Raw genomic sequence first — 17812 nt, 5'->3', positions numbered from 1 at the left:
CCGCCCTTCTCCTTTCGGACTCAGGGCGGTGAACAGCCAGATAAAAAACATCTATACAAACATCACAGTTAAAATAAAGTTAAAATAATTTATAAATTTGGCTCATAATTTAAAACTTGTCAATTAAAATAAATATTAAAATTTTAAAACTATATTTTTTCTCTGTGATTTTATTTATAGTTTAATAGATTTTAAAATAATTAATATTCTAGGTATTGTCCTTCCTGTAAAAATGATTCTAACGAAGTTGTAAAAGCTGGGGAAAAGCTCAAACAAAGCAAAAAGAAAGCAAAGATGCCATCTGCCTACACTGACAGCCAACGTGATTGGGGCAAGGTAAATAACATTTAGATACCTTTGTATGTATTCTCTCTAAACATTTATTTATTTCCTCACTTACAAACTTCAAACAGTTTCAAGAATCTAAAAAAAGTTTTAAAAAATAACTGTTTCTTAATGTCTTCCATAGCTTCATAATCCAAGTATGAAATGTAATTCCCACATAAAATAAACCCCAGAAACAAAAACTCAAGACAAGTTACCTGAAGTCACTATTAGCTGCTACTTCACCCATCTCAAACATAACATTTTTGATTCAGTTTAAACATCATACTAAAATATAATTTTTAGTAAACATAGTATGGAATTGAAATCATGAATAGGAGTTGAAACTAATGATGCTTTAGAGTCTGCTTTTTTTCTCCCTAGAGCTGGATCGAGAGCATCTCATAGTAGCTCTATGTTCTGCATGTAGACTGAGCACGTGATCTTCATTTGCATTCCTGGTCACTCCTCCCTCACCTGGTGCTTCCCCAGTTCAGCTCAATCTGCATTGCAAACAGATGTGATCGAAGAGCGGCTTCGCCTTTTTTCTCTGTGATCATCTAATCGTGAGATTGACAATAATAATTAATTGGAAGATCGCTTCAGTGATCAGACCGCTAGCTGGTGTCCTGGCTAGCGGTCTCGTTCCGGCTTCAAAGCCGAAGTCTCCACCACCACACGGCAGCGGTAGGGCCTCAGTGGCATCGATCAGAGCCGGGGGGCCAGGCATTCCTGCCAGACAGCAGAGGAGGAATCAATCCCTGCCCAGACTGCTTGGGCACACTGTGAAGCGGCGGGAGTGCGTGGGAATGCTAATTAGAGCCGCAGCAGCCTCAGCTCTTCGCAAGCGGCTTGCCTTTATTAAACGGGGGTAATGGCGTCGCGCACGCCTTCCACCAGCCAGCAGGCTCAGAAAGGGGACAAGAGGGCGTGCCCTAGTTCCTTCCCGGGCCAAAAATAAGGGGCTTACAGCCAGAGAGCTTCAGCCAAAGGGGCAACTACCAGGCAGCCACTTCAAGTGGCAAGAAGAGCTCCAAATTGGCCGAAAAAGACGCAAAAAGGTGTCAAAAGGCCTTGGAAAGAGAGTTGGCTAAGCTCCAGAAGGCTAAAGAAAGCCAGGAGTGAAGTGAAAACCCCAGAGGAGGGACAGAATTTTCCTGCCCTCAGGAGCCATTGGATCCCACAAATGATCCAGCTCAATTGCAGCCTGCCTCTTATGAGGTCTGGGCGCCAGAAGGCGCCAGGGAGCCCTCCTCTCCTACCTTAGGAGAGGTTTTGGATAGGGCAGAGGCCTTTGCATTTGCAAATCCCAATTTGCCTGCAACAGTGTTTCCACAGTTATCCACCTCAAGCCCCAGGACTTCCTTTACTCCGACTGCAGCGGGGATCCACCCACAGGAAGAAACTATGTTAGCAATGCCTGCACAGTTGCAGCAACTGATTTCTAAGGCTATTACTCAAGGAATAGCTATTGGTTTACAACAAAGGGACCAACCTTCTCCAGGGGTTCCAATCCATCAGCCTCCAGGCTTGCAATCTAATCTGCAAGAGAATTGGATAGTGCCTCAAAGTATTCCATCTGTGGCTCATTCAATTAGAAGTGGAGACTCCTTGGCTGAGGAAAAGGACCTGATGGCCCTTTTTGAGGATGAAGGGAAAGATTCAGAACCTTCCCCCTTTACAGGCCTTTTCAAGCTGGATCTTTTAAAACCCTTGCTTCGCAAAGCCATATCCATTACAAGCATGGAGTCTGAGACAGTCACAGAACCTGACCCCAACCCAGGGGGTTCTGGTCATTTTACAGAGCCAGCAGTTGAGGCTGAGGTGGTACCATCGCCCAAACTATTTTTAGACATAATTAAACAGCAATGGCATAATCCAGGGGCAGGACTACCCCCTTCCAGAACTGAACAAAAGCTATACAATATAGCTCCAGATTTGGCTGACATTTTGCAGGTACCCACGGTGGACAAGCCAGTGGCAGCACTGACATCGGTTGCTCTGATTCCAACAGATGCAATGGACTGTCTGAGACCTGATCACAAGAAAGCTGAGGTGTCATTTCGTAAGTCCCATCAGGCAGCTGCTTGGGCAGTAAAGCCTGCCACTTCGGCTTCATTCTTTAATTGCGCCTCCTTGCTCTGGCTTCGCCAGCTGCAGGAATGCATTCCACCAGAAGATCTGTACACCAAGATATAAATAAATTAATTGCGGCTGCTGAGTTCTCAGCTGATGCAACATTGAATGCGGCTAAGTTCGCTTCACGGTCCATAGCATCATCAATTGCCACTCATCGCCTGTTCTGGCTTAAGCACTGGCAGGCCGACAATAAAAACAAATGGAAATTAGCCTCAACTCCCTTTACGGGTGACAAATTATTTGAAGAAAGTCTGGATCCCATCCTAGTGGACACCAGAGGCAAGGGCAAAGCCATGCCTTTCCTTTATCGACAGGGGGAACCCAGATCTTTCCCTTATTATAGGAAACGGTCCTTTCGGATCCCTGACTATCAACACTTTCAATGACAGTACCCTAACCGACAGAAGAGACAACCTGACAGATCAGGCTTCAGGAGCCGAAATCAACCTCAGGACAAGCGGCCCTTTCGAGGGGCAGGAAGTCCTTACCGCCGTGCAAAGTGACTCAGGACCGCACCACTCATAACTGGTCGGCTCAGCCTCCATTTCCAACAGTGGGAGGCCACAACTTCAGACACATGGGTTCTAAACACAATAAGATCAGGGTTGGCACTGGAATTTCTCTCCCCCCCCAACCTTCTTTCTCAGTTGCCCTATATCCAGGGACTCTTCCAGGCTGCGCCTGATGGAGAAAGCAATCCAGCATTTGCTAGAAATCCAGGCGATTGAGCCAGTTCCCCTAGAACAGCACAGACAGGGATTCTATTTGATCCTATTTGTGATCCAAAAGAATTCGGGGAGATGGAGGGCAATTTTAGATTTAAAGCACCTGAACCAGTGTCTGGAGTTCAAACAATTCAAAATGCAGTCTCCCAAATCAATACTAGATAGCACGCAGGAGGGCGACTTCCTCTCCTCAATAGACTTAACAGAAGCATACCTTCATGTTCTGATCAAACCAGCACACAGACAGTTCCTTCATTTTGCCTATTCAGACAGACATTATCAGTACAGGGCTATGCCCTTCGGCCTCTCATCAGCACCAAGAGCCTTCACAAAGATTTTGGCAGCTATGATGGACATCTGATGGCATCTGCGCTCGGTCCCAATAAGAGTCCAGTGCTATTTGGACAACATTTTAGTCCAGTCCTCTTCAGCCAATCAGGCAGAGAGGGATCTATGCACCGCAATAAGAGCTGTCCAGGACCGTGGTTTCTCCATAAACCACAGGAAGTCACCTTTCTCCAACGACCAATCTGCTCCATCTGGGAGCCCTAATAGATAGGACAACATGCCAAGTCTCCCTCTCTCCGGAGAGGCACGACAGTGTACAACATCTAGTCAAGAACATTATGGCCATGAGGACAGTTCCTCTATCACTCCTGTCGCAGCTCCTTGGCAAAATGATGTCATGCATCACCATAGTTCCATGGGTGCGACTACATGCCAGGACACTCCAATGGCTCCTATTGCCATTTCAAAGATCGGGCAGGAGGAACACTCAGGACAAATGTGCGGCGTTCCTTACAGTGGTGGACATCAACAGCACTCCACAAGGGTTGCCTGTTTAAGGAACCCGTCCGAGTCACCATCACGACCTACGCTAGCCTCTTCGGTTGGGAAGCCACACAGCCAAAAGATGCTAGCCCAGGGCAGGTGGACCCAAGGGGACCTGACCCACAGGATCAATTGGCTGGAGCTCAGAGCGGTTCATCTGGCTCTCAAAGCCTTCGCGGGCTCAATCTCTGGTCGCCATGTGTTAGTCCTAACAGACAATGTGACAGCCAAAGCACACATCAATCGTCAAGGAGGGACACATTCCAGGTCCCGCATGGCAGAAGCAGGTCAGCTGAGTCTCTGGGCAGAGCGGCACCTTCTGTCATTGAAGGCCGAGCACATCTCAGGGGTTCTGAATGTACAGGCAGACAGGCTCAGCAGAGAGACAGTGGATCAAGCGGAATGGCGATTACATCCCTCGCTGTTTCAACAACTATCGGATCAGTACGGGACTCTGGTCCTGGATCTGTTTGCATTCCAGGAAAATTCCCAGCTCTCTAGCTTCTTCAGCAGATACCGGACACAAGGAGCAAAAGGGCTAGATGCCTTCTGTTCCCCTTGGCCTCCAGGTCTTCTGTACGCTTTTCCTCCTCTTCCCCTGATTCCAGCATTCACCAGGAAGCTGTTGGAGGAAAAGATGGAGGTGATCCTCCTGGCTCCTCATTGGCCCAGGAGGCCCTGGTTCGCTGATCTGATGAGTCTATCGGTAGAACGGCCTTGGAGAATTCTGGATGACAGAATCCATCTAAGTCAAGGGGCCTTGATCCACCCACAACCCCAATGGCTATAACTGACCACCTGGTGATTGAGTGGCGGGCCCTGAGGAACAAACATTTCTCTCCCAGGGTTATTCACATCATTCAGGCATCCAGATGACAATCCACATCTAGAATACACAACACAACCTGGTGGTCTTTCTGGATATGGTGCTCCAGGCTACAAATTGATCCATCGAGAGCTTCAGTGGCCCAGGTCCTGGAGTTGCTCCAGGAGTGGTTAGATAAAGGGTTGACACCCAACACCATCAAAAGACAGGTTGCAGCGTTGTCTTCTGTTGTATCCCTAGGAACAAGGGAATCACTTTCTAGACATCCCACGGTATGCAGATTTCTTAGGGGGGCCACTAATTTGTGCCCTCCAGTCCATAGGTATCCCATCTGGGATCTGACTAAGGTCCTGCAAGCCCTCACTGGCAGCCCCTTTGAACCTTTATGGTCAGCCACACTGCATTTTCTAGCACTCAAGGTGGCGTTCCTCATTGCCATCACCTCAGCCTGCAGGATCTCAGAACTGGTTACCTTATCAATAAGACAGGACTTATGCATCTTTCACCAGGACAGGGTCGTACTGCGGCTGGACTCTTCTTTCATACCCAAGTTAACACTTGGTTTCACAGGGCGCAGGAGTTGGTCCTACCAAACTTTTGCCTGGAGCTTCGACAGGCCCTTGAACTCAGGTTGCATGCCTTGGATGTCAGAAGGGCCCTCCATATTTATATCAAACATATGGCTTCATTCTTATGGACAGAATCATTATTTCTTTCATTCCAACCATCAACATTAGGCAACAAGGTCACTCCTGCAACGGTGGGTTGGTGGTTGAGGGCCTGCATAGCCAAGGCGTATGAGGTACAGGCCCTCCCAACTCCCAGCTGAATAAGGGTCCACTCGACCAGGAGTGCGGCTACCACAGCGGCATGGGTGACACAGGCCTCTGTTGAGGTGTGTCAAACGGCCACATGGTCCTTCCCCCCCACCATTCATTCGGCATTATAAGTTGGACACCTTCGCTTCAGCGGAAGTGGCCTTTGGGAGGAGGGTCATTGAGAAGGTCCATAACACTGGGGGGACTTAGGACCAGACGCTATCCACCCATTAAAGGGACAGGCTGGCTTTGGTATGTCCCACTCTGGATGCTCTTGATCCAGCTCTAGGGAGAATGGGCGTTGGTCCTACCTGAACGTCATTTCTAGTAGAGCTGGAAGAGAGCATCCAGCCTCACCCTTACTAAGGTCTGGTCCACAGTCTGGGGGGGGGGGCTCCTCTTTTACAAGACACAAGTCTATGCATCATTTGACCTTTGCCAAACTGGGGAAGCACCAGGCGAGGGAGTGACCAGGAATGCAAATGAAGATCACGTGCTCAGTCTACATGCAGAACATAGAGCTACTACCCACTCTGAATGCTCTTTTCCAGCTCTACTAGAAATGGTATTCAGGTAGGACCAACGCCTATTCCTTTCCATTTTGCTAGCAAAGTCAAATGAAGTTTGTTATTTTAGAGTAGTTTTTAAAAGTAACTATAATCATTTAAAAAATCTGGTTGCTGGCTATTATTTATTTTATTTTATTTATTTATGTCAAAGAACCCCAAATTATTTACAATAGCTTTTGATTATTTTAGATTACTATGTCATTTACAGTTCCAATTACATGAAAATAGATGTTTTGACTATTTTAGCATATTATTATTGTATTATTTAGTTTATTTCTCAAACATGAATATTGCAATGCTTTGTATGTGAATGATTTTGAAAAAGAATATTTCAGATATTCAGTTAGTTGAAAATACAACAGTGAAGATGGATAATATTTGATTTAAATTCTTAACTGGGTTCTAGTCAGTTTTTGGACGCAATTTAATAAACTTATTTTTCGGAGTATAAGACGCACCGGAGTATAAGACGCAGCTTAGTTTTTGGGGAGGAAAATAGGAAAAGAAAATTTTCCTACCAGGTATTTATCTGGCTAGCATCCTTAGTCTGGTCAGCTTTGGCACATTAGTTTGCTGGTTTTGCTGGGATAAAAAGCAGCTTCTAAAACACAACTGATCTTTGGAGAGAGAAACAATTAGAAAAGCAGGCAAACCACGGAGATCGCTTCACTCGCTAGCACCTCGTTAGGGCTGAAAAAAAACTTCACAGCTGAGAGTCGGTGGGAGCAGGCAAAGCGCTTCACTCGCTAGCACCTCGTTAGGGCTGTAAAAAAGCTTCATAGCTGAGGGTTGGAGGGAGCAGGCAAAGCACAGAAGTGCAGAGATTGCTTCACTCGCTAGCGCCTTGTTAGGACTGAAAAAAAGCTTTGAAAAAGCTACATTCAGAATATAAGAAGCACCCAAATTTTCAGCCTCTTTTAGGAGGGAAAAAAGTGCGTCTTATACTCTGAAAAATACGGTAGAAGTCCACATTTATCAATAATGATTGGGCCAGGACCACCCTCACTCAGTGATAATAAGGCATAAAGTCTTGTGATTATGCTGAATAACGACAGCCGTTCTGATAAACAATTTAATTTTCATGTTATCTTTTATGTGCTGCTAATAGGGAAGTTTGCTGATTTTATGTATAATTCATAGTAGCTGTTCTCCAAAGAAATGAGCAAAGTCAACTGCGATCATTTTTTTTTATTAAAGAGTTTTACAAGAGAAAAAACATTTTTACAAGAAAAATGTAAACTGTTTGCCATCTTTCCATATATGGATTGTACAATCACATTTACAAATTAACAACCTCTTTTTTTAAAAAAAAACAAACAGTTATGTAAACTCCAAGAACCTCTCCAGATTCTTTACACATGTTTTCCCTTCCCTCCTCCCCTGACCCCCCCCCCCCCGGACTTCCCAGAGCAAATACAGGATATAGCATCTAACAAACATATAGAAAGAAAAAAAAACTTTAACTCCCCGATCATTTTTTTTTTTTTATCAACAGTCTGGTTTCAAAACAGCTCTTGAATACCCTTATCTCAATAAGCTGTAAACTAAAACATTGCTTAAACCCGTATTTGTTCATAAATGTTCACAATTACTATGATTAATTGCTTGCTTTGTTCTCCTGATGATGGTAGGGCATGGCCTGTGTTGGCCGTACTAAGGAATGCACTATTGTTCCTTCTAACCATTATGGACCTATACCTGGTGTTCCTGTTGGAGCAACATGGAAATTTAGAGTGCAGGTATGTAGATATATTTTCTATATATTGGTTTCTACTCTTGTTTCACCATTGTGTCATTTGCATGAGTGCATAAATCATTACTTGGGTTTTCATGTCGTATTTGAGGCCAGTTAATTCTTACATTGTAGTAGTAGCTGCTTTTGAATTTTTCCCATTGTGATTTCAGATTTATTGACAGGAACCCATCAGTATATTAATATAAGATAATCTTTTGTGATGCTGGGTTAATATCTTTATTGTAAGATAAACTTTTGTCTTGGATAATTGCCAAAAATACATTTACTGCTCTATGGACTCAGGTTTTAAATTTACTTTTTAAAAAATGTCAGCATTATAATATATGACGAAATATTTTTGAAACTGGGAAGTGTTTTGTGTACAATTCAATAGCTTTTGAGTATATTTGTTCAGGAAAACAAGATTAAAGTATTTTAATTAGATGCACTGATATTTTACTTATGCTATTAAAAATAGGAACATATTTTAAACTTGTTTATTTTAAAGGTGAGTGAAGCAGGTGTTCATAGACCTCATGTTGGTGGAATCCATGGACGTAGTAACGATGGAGCGTACTCTCTTGTGTTGGCTGGAGGATTTGAAGATGAAGTTGTAAGTTCTATATTCTGATTAGTTTATGTATTGATGCTCTATTTGATTGTTTTATCTCATCTTATGTAAAGATACAAACATGCTGGTAAAAATGTTTTTTTAATGTTTAAAATGGATATATTTTTGTGTTAGCAAAATGACAGTGGGTCCCAGCATTCAGCTATACTGAGATTCTGACTGGAGAAGGAGAGAAAAATTATAGAGGTTTATTAAATTGACAGCTCGAATGATTCACCTTCTCCAGCCAGATCAGAATTGATATTTAGCCAGAGGCAGGACATGATATTTCTTTCTGTTGCTAGGAGTTGTTTTTGGCAACAGAGATTAGTATTGGAGACTTAGAATGAAGCTGTAGTTACATTGTCATACTATAGAAAGGAAAACAGAATATGAGCAATAATTGTAAAAATGTAAAGCAAAGTTTGAATATCTAGGTAGTAGTTAATGTTGGAAGAGAAATTAAAGGAAGCAGGAAAGGGCACTAGTGTACAGAATACTTCTTTTTACAATGTATTCTTTTATTACGCAAGATATTCTATTTTTTATTTCTGACCTTTGTTCAGGGTTTATGCAATAATTGTAACAATAGAGGGAAAACATTTAAAAAGGAAGGCAGTTGGGTGATTTTGGGCCAATCATACTCTCTCAGTCCAATGTACTTTGCAGTGCTGTTTTGTGAAGAAAATGGGAGGAGGGAATATTTTATTTACCAGGGGTCTCTAATCTTGGTAACTTTAAGACCTGTGGAGGTCAACTCCTAGAATTCCTCAGCCAGTATGGCTGGCTGGGGAATTCTGGGAGTTGACCTCCACAGGTCTTAAAGTTGCCAGGGTTGAAGATAGCACTTTGAGCTGCACAAAATAAAGATGGGAAAGGTATCTAGCAAATGAAAAAAAAAAGTATTTCAGTGGTGCAACCAAAAATACATTCATATAATTTTATTTTGAACATTTACTAGCATTTTGGCTTTCATAAGTTGCTTATGAAATGTTATAAAACATTTCTATTTACTAGATAATTTATTAACAGCTTTTTATTGTGTAAATCCAGATTATCAACTGCTACAACGTTTGGTTGATTTAGTCAGGTACACCTGATAGCATTGAATTGGTGCTAACTGGCATGCTTTGATATTTAATTAATGCTTCTTTTTATTTATTATCCATGATTCGTGTTTGTATACAAAGTAGCTCAAGAAGATATAATGTACTTGTTGTGTGTTTTGTGTAGGCCTATTTCCTTAGGCTTACAATTATACAGACAGTATACTAGTAATGTTGTTACAGACTCCTTTTAGTTTATTGGTATCATTTGCCATTAAATGCTGCTTAGTTATTACTGAGGTGATGTGAAAGTAAAATGCATTTTTACTGAATAGCTGATGCCAAAAATCAGAATACTTCAAAGGAAAAGAAAGGTGCATAAGCCTTCAAATATTTTTCTTTATTTCCCAAAACAACCACAGAAGAATAATAGCTCTCAAACAGATTTAATTCATGCTCACCACCCTTGAACCAGTTAAACTTTTAAGTCATCCTAAGTGCTTCATTAAATTATTTTGGAGGGGAGGATAGTTTACATCTTGTGGAAAGGATATAGCCAGGGAGAGAAAGATTAGTAATTTATCATATCTGTGAGGTCCAAATTCACTCAAAGCCATTCTACTCTATTTAAAATTGTTCAAACTCACCCTTCTTCTGAATGGATTTGCTAATACCGTGTTGCCAAAATATATCAAGTACAGTAGTTGAACTTTTTTTAGAATAACAAACACAATACAGTATTTAAGCAGTTTATGGACATATTCACTATTTTTTACAGTATAGATGGAAAAGGTGCATTGATATATGTTGATGTCCTCCCCCCCAATTAATGATGTTCTTGGAAAGTTTTTGCAGGTCTTTTAATCCTGAAATTTGAGGATAATATACTTGACCTGAGAGAGGCATTTCCTATATCTTGGCATGTAGAAATATGTTATTAGATCCAGCTCTTTGCCACTAATTCAAATTTGCTGCATTCACATCTATCCTGGATATAGAACAGATACAATGGGAGAGTATGGAATGTGAAGATTTGGGTTGAAAAATTAAATTTATGCTCAGAATGAGAATGTTATCAGTATTCTCTTGCAGCACATGTAAATTGGTCCTTAGTTAATGCTTTTTGTGTTTTTAGATAGATGCATTTGTATGCAAACAGATATGAACATAACAACATACAAACACCTCCCCAAATATCTGTGGCAGCACCACATAAAGTGTTGGTATAGTTATATATGCACAGCTGTTATTGCATATACTCATTTTCATCTTCTACTTGTATATTTCAGACTATCCTCAATCATAATTTGACATTTTAAAGGATAATTTATCTTCTTATATAGGACCGAGGTGATGAATTTACTTACACTGGGAGTGGTGGAAGAGATCTTTCTGGCAATAAAAGAATTGGGGAACATTCATTTGATCAAACTTTAACACACATGAACAGGTGCTTTTAAAAATATTTTCCTATTTGTTTTTTAAGGAGCAAGCATTCATTTTTTAAGGAGAAACTGCACTTTCAAACAGGTAGTCGCCTTAGTCTGTTACCTCTTACAGGTTGCTAAAGCATCTTAGAGCTCCCTTGGAAAATTAAAGTGCTGTGAGAAATCAAGATGCTAAGCAAAAGTGGATTGCAGCTTTTCCTGTAGAGGGGAAACATTTCTGCTTATTGTTACCTTGTTGATGAAAGGATAAAGCGGAACAGGTTACAGAGGGGGAAGACCTTTAATATTTAGTTTTAACAGCTGAGTAAAGTTAGGAGCCCTTCAGATTGTGGAATACCTGCATCTAGAGCAGGGGTCTGCAACCTTAAACACTCAAAGTGCCATTTGGACCCGTTTCCCCACAGAAAAGAAATCACTAGGAGCCACAAAACTTGGGTGGGCGTGGCCAACTCGATATCATTCAGTCCCATCCAGTCACATGACTCCCCCAGCCACGCTTACCCAGGTTTTCTGGCTCCTGGTGTTTTCTGTGCCCTAGTAGCACAGCAGACTAAAGCACTGTTATTAACATCAGCTGCCTGCAATTACTGCAAGTTCAAATCTCACAAGGCTCAAGGTTGACTCAGCCTTCCATCCTTTCTAAGGTAGGTAAAATGAGGACCCAGATTGTGGGGGCAATAAGCTGACTTTGTATAAAATATACAAAAGTATGAAGGCTATTGCTTAACGCATTGTAAGCCGCCCTGAGTCTTCGGAGAAGGGCGGCACATAAATCAAATCAAATAAAAAAAACAAAAACACAGGTATCTCTCTCTCGCTGTCTCTCTTTCTCTTTCTCTTTCTCTTTCTGTCTCTGTCTCTCTCTCTCTGTCTCTCTGTCTCTCTCTCTCTCTCTCTCTCTCTCTCTCTCTCTCTCTCTCTCTCTCTCATGTGTGTGTTTCCTCTTCAATCATTTCTAAAAGTGGTTGGCTGCTGCTGCTGCTGTTGCCACCTCCATAACCTCCCCACTGCTCTCACAACGCCTTGCCAGCAGTTAAATTTAGCGCGCTTCACAATGGGGGAGACGGTATCCCCTCCTCCTCCTGGAGCCCATTACAATGCAGAGCATTGGCCACCGCCGGGCTGGGCCAGTGTCTCAGGGCAGAGAGCAAGTCTCACATCTCCCCGAGTGACCAAGGTGCGTGTAGCACCAACAAGGGCCGGAAGAAGCGCCTGTGAGATATGGCAAGTACAGGGGTGCTTCACTCCTGCTCTGGAATATGGAGCGGGTCTCCATCCCCTTCTCAGGCCAGGCGAGGAGTGACTGGGAGGGGAGGGCAGGGGGTGGGGTGGGGCCAGCCAGCGGTGGGTTCAGCAGACAGGGAGCCACAGCAGGGGGACAAAAGAGCTGCATGCAGCTTCGGAGCCGCATGTTGCAGACACCCATCTGGAGGCTGAGGCTTTGAGTGCCTGAATGCAGCACTCTTACGTTTTTGTGAAGGAAGAAAAAGGAGGATCCATTCAGGCTTAAAATGGGCATACTGTTTCCATAGGAACAAACTTCTGTTGACTCAATAGTGATTCTATGCTTAACTAGCCTACTGTATGCTCTGCTGACTGTGGAGTATCAAATTGCAATGGTTTGGCATGTCATGATAATCCTAACTGATGGTCTAATACTTTAAGAAATATTCTGTTGTGTTGAAAGACTTTTAAAAAATTATTGTTTTCAGGGCCCTGGCTCTAAATTGTGATGCTCCATTGGATGACAAAAATGGAGCCGAGTCTAAAAATTGGAGAGCTGGGAAACCAGTTAGAGTTGTTCGCAGTTCAAAAGGTCGAAGGATCAGCAAATACGCACCAGAGGAAGGCAATAGATATGATGGCATATACAAGGTAAGTATTGTTCTTCTGTTTGTCTTGGGAAATATTAATAATAAAGTACTTTTTTTTTAACTGCAAAATATATTAATCTAAAAGGTGCATGTCTATAATTTTTTGTGGTTTCTGGATGTTACTAATGGCACATTTCGGGTATTCAGTGACCTTCTGATCTGTCATAGAGGGTTTAAAGAAAGCCCTTTGTGTGCACAGCTTTCTGTTCATGCAATTTTTGATTCAACACACTCTAGAAAGTATGCTCAGTTAAAATCAATTTATTGTACTGTTGTATTGATTGTCTATTATTTCAGCTTTTGCACAATGTATCTGAGGTGATGGAGGGAGAGAAAGAATTGATAATAAGTTGAATATATATATAATTCAATAATATGTGCATTTAAAAAAATGGATTTCTGTTTATAGCATTAGAAATAGAGTTTTCAGCTGTTGGCATCTTTTTGACAATTTATGTAAAAAGCCCTCTAAACTTCTTCATCTAACTTTGTCTATTATTTATCTTAATTTGCAAAAAATTAAATCTGCCACTACCAGTAAAAAAAATGCCTTTTGATTCTTAGAAAATGTGGGATATATACTTTTTAGAGAAACAGTCTGGTTATCAAAGGTTACTTATTGTGGAAGTCAATATTAAGTTCTTTCTTTACAATACCATTGCTTAGGAAGTCCACTACAACACAGTGGAGATGATCAGAAGCAAGATAGATAAATTGAGATCAATACCTCAACTTGCCTTTGTATGTAAGTTGCTTTTCAGATAGCATAAGTTTCTTTCCTAGAACTAATGTATATGTAGAGAGAAATTGTTATATCAAGATATGCTTGGATGAAAAAGATCCAAAATCCACTTCAAGTTGAGATTTAGATCTGGTTGTAATATGTCAACTGCCTAGCATTTCCTATGATCTCTGCTAGGAAGGAGATTAGGAAAATATATCCCGGTTACTTTTCTGGGATCCTTAATTTACACCTGCTCATTATTTCTTTCTAGAGAGTTTTCCCGAGTAAATTGTGGACATTGGTTCCAGGCAAATACTTTATTACTCTTCCAGATATCTTAATTTTAACTTTTAGCTTAAATACAGGACTAAAACTGGCTTGGTGGATTATCTATGCTGGAAAATTTATAGGACATATGACCCTTCTAATTTCTCTAGGCTGTTTTACAGTAGTTTTGGATCTTTTGCTGAGGCACTTCTGCTTCATACTAATGAATCTATGGCATCCCATGAGACTCCATCTTGTTCCTCATGCTCTTCAGTATCTGCTTAAAACAGCTGGAATTTTGGAGTGGGATGCCATCAATATGCTGATAACACCAGTTTGATTACTGCTTGCCCTCAAAGAAATGCTGAAGTTTGAGCTAAATGCAGATGAAGAAACAAATGAAATCCATCTTATGTTAGTTGAGTCTTGGATACTTGGATGTTGAAATTTAGCTTGTTGTGGATACATTGCATCCCTCCCTTTTCCACAGAAATAGAAGATCTCATTGATTAAGGTTGCAGCTGTGATAAAGAGCCCACTACACTTGCACTGGCAGGATATGTTAGCTACATTTTGGTCATTATGATTTATCCTTAAAAAGCACCTGGAAATTTTAGTTGGCACTTGGGCTTTTAACTAATAAAATATATGGGAACAATGGGAAACATACAGTGCTGCTATTAAATTTTAGAGTGGGTGGGCTTATAAATTTAATAAAAAATAGAAAATAATAAAACTATAATACACAGCTTAGGACCTGACTACCTGAACAATTGCCTTTTCTCTAACAAGTCTGTAGGAACGTTATGATCTGCAGAAGAAGCCTTTTTGTGTGTGTCCCCGGACTCAGAAGCTCTTCTGTACCACATTCATATAATGGAATGTACTCTTTTTGGCCCATTCTCTCTGTATATTACAAGAGCATTCATGATGCAGCTCCAGGTTTTTAATACTTGATTATTTCATACTTTAATTTTGTATTTTGTATCCTGCATTTTAATTTTGTTAGCCACTTTGAAAACACAACTAAGCAAAGAAGAAAATCACAGATAAATGAATTCATTTATACTGAAGTGCGATAGTCTAAATCTTATTTCTACTGTTTTTTGTTTCGTCCTTCATTCACTATCATTTTACTTAATGTACTGGATTTTTCAAAAAACCTTTGTATTGTCAATTTAGGAAATTTTCTATGATATCCTTCTTAGATTAAACATTTTAGATACAAGTGTTTAAATGGTTTCTTAAAGTTGATCTAAGCAGATAGTTATACTTTATAATTCAGGTGGTGAAATATTGGCCAGAAATTGGAAAATGTGGATTTTTAGTTTGGCGCTATCTTCTGAGAAGAGATGATGCTGAACCTGCACCTTGGACTACAGAAGGAATTGACCGGTCAAAGAAATTGGGCCTGAGTTTGCAGGTTAGAAATTAAAGTTGCCATCATTTTTATGTTTTGCTAAAACAGATAAGCTAGTCAATATTCAGCAGAAGCTCTCTTGGAAGATTTCCTTCAGATTTGTTTTAAAGATGTCAGATGACTTGGATTATATTTTCTCTATAATGTTCAGAAGTCCATACTTGTTTTTATGATGATGATGAGGTGACAACGTATAGGTTATACATGGACTACATTTGTGTTCTGGCCCCATAATTTTTAAATAATGATTGAAATTCAGTAACAAAATGCTGAATTTTGGCAGTATAGTTGAGGACACTTTTTCATATTTTGAGATGGTTTTTAGATGGGAACAAACCGTTTACATCAGGAAATTCCTGCTCCTTAACTGTATATAAAGTATATAAATCTTTATCCTATCTGCCATCCCTGGCAATAAATGGCTTGGAACCTATTGATTATGCGTTCTTAGTTCTTCAGAAAATTCAGAGACCGAGATGTGACTTACTATTCTTCAAACACGAATCATTCCCAATGTAAAATGTGTTGAAGTAGATAAACCTAGTACTTACTTCATTTGTTAACATTTGGATTCCTAGATCAATTGATAAAATATAGAAAAATGGAAACAGCCCCTTGATTTCTTACTAAAGAGGCAAACCTGGTAATTTCAACCAATCTATTTGTTATAGTTAGAAATTTGATTAGAAACTCAGGATTCATCTTGGGCCTCAAGGGAATGATGGCATTTTGTGAATTAGTTAACTCAGATTATATTTTTTTCCTCCCCTTCAAGCTCTGGAGTTGTCTTTGAAATAATGGATCTTAAGAAAATACTGCTATTCCAGATGCTCTTGTTTTGATGCAGGCATTGCTGTAAATACTTCTCAGATGTGATGTTCTTCTTTTGTAGTACCCAGAAGGCTATTGGGAAGCTATGGCGAATAAAGACAAGAAAGATAAAGTAAAAAAGCAGCCTGTGAAACAGGAACCAATGGAACAGAGCAATGGAAATCAGAAAAGACCAATTAATGATGGTATGTCTAGTAACTTAAATCCATCAGTTATCAGATAGAGAAGATATTTCAACCCATATTGAAACATAATTTCTCTGGGTCCCATCAAACATCTAACATGTCTGTCAGCTTTAAGAAATTAACATTTTCATATTGATTCTTCCTTGTATTCAGTTGGATATCTACTGAGTCATCTTCCACCTAGGTTTTATCTATTGTTCCATCACTTCTTCATTCCCAATTAGCTGGTGAACTGCAGGGCTGAATGAGTACCTTCAGAGAGAAGCCATTTTATGAAGCCTCTGTTTATAGAAAATTGATCACATTCCAAAATGATTCTTGTACTTAATGTACAGTGTTGAGAATCTTAAGTTATTTGTATTCTAAAATGCACCCATAATATATTTCCAATTTGGTATCACTATTTCCAGCAGTTATAGATTAGCCATTGTTGCTCAGATATATTTGTTTTCACCTTTACTTTGGGAATAATCATGCTGATCTGTTTTGACAAGGAACTTAGAAAGCCATGTTGATATACTAAATGTTCAGCATTCTGAATTTCAAAGAGTTTAAGGAAAGTTAAATCCTTTATAAATAATGGCTTCAAATGAAAATAAATTAATTAGGAATCAAGTTTCAGCGAAAGTGGGTAGTTCTAGATTGCATTAAATTCTGGTAAATGAAAAAGGCAAGAAATTTGAGGTCACAGATCTGCTATTCAAGAAGCACTAAACTGAATGTCATTTCAATTTCAGAGGTATAACTTGGCTAGAAAAAGGTCAATAAATACATGTTCTTTTCAGGTCAGGACAATGTCTGACCTGAAGTTTGTTTGTAGCTTGCTAATTGTTATCCTATGCAGGGTTCCTCTTCAATTTGCTAGCCATATTATATTTTAAGAAACTTTGCTCTGGTTCCTCACTCTGAATTTTCCAATAAGCTGGCATTCTGTGCCCAATCATTCTTCGCTGGATTGCTTGCAATTCCCTGCATGATTTTTCTTTTACTTCTGCAAACCTTAAAATTATGACAGAGATGCCAGGGTTTCCCTTACAAATGGACGCTGCTGGTGCAGTAATTACACGAACTGCTGCATTTTAAGAATGAGTTTTATTTTAAATATTTAAGATTTGAATCAAATATCATACAGTTTACTTGTGGCGAGCTATTTGAAATTTATCCCTCATAAAAAAGGAAATCTCTACTTTTTCTGTGAAAGTATCTTTAAAAGAAAAACAACACTTTCTGTCAGACCAGGGTTCCCCAATTCTCTGTCAATGGACCAGTACTGGTCTGCGGCATGCCAGAAACTGGGCCACGCAAACAAGTGAAGCCCCATCTGCGGGATGCAGGCAGCATGCAAAACGACACCGCCTCTTCTCCGCAGAACTGATCCCTGGTGCCCAAAATGGGGGCTGCTGTGTCAGATCACTAGTTGTGTTAGAACTATCTTTGCAA

General features: G+C 40.3%; 1 protein-coding gene across 4 annotated transcripts in view; it reads left to right on the top strand.

Moving 5' to 3' along the window:
* Positions 1-17812, top strand: part of UHRF2 (ubiquitin like with PHD and ring finger domains 2) — an 84734-nt gene that overhangs the window by 64135 nt on the left and 2787 nt on the right. For 2 of the 4 annotated variants that reach the window (XM_070938604.1, XM_070938603.1), the window contains 7 exons: positions 213-336; positions 7864-7971; positions 8476-8580; positions 10967-11073; positions 12784-12946; positions 15222-15359; positions 16249-16372. In XM_070938604.1, the coding sequence (XP_070794705.1) occupies positions 213-336; positions 7864-7971; positions 8476-8580; positions 10967-11073; positions 12784-12946; positions 15222-15359; positions 16249-16372 (869 nt within the window). Of the gene's footprint in view, positions 1-212; positions 337-7863; positions 7972-8475; positions 8581-10966; positions 11074-12783; positions 12947-13611; positions 13691-14728; positions 15360-16248; positions 16373-17812 lie in introns of those variants that run through there. The other 2 variants (XR_011600078.1, XM_070938605.1) reach the window with 2 other exon arrangements.

The sequence above is a fragment of the Pituophis catenifer genome, unplaced genomic scaffold, assembly GCF_029215685.1.
Source record: "Pituophis catenifer annectens isolate HBS135680 unplaced genomic scaffold, rPitCat1.0.hap2 SCAF_2, whole genome shotgun sequence".
NCBI classification, from domain to species: Eukaryota; Metazoa; Chordata; class Lepidosauria; order Squamata; family Colubridae; genus Pituophis; species Pituophis catenifer.
Note: the sequence above shows the minus strand (reverse complement) of the source record. Positions and strands in the feature narration are given on the sequence as shown.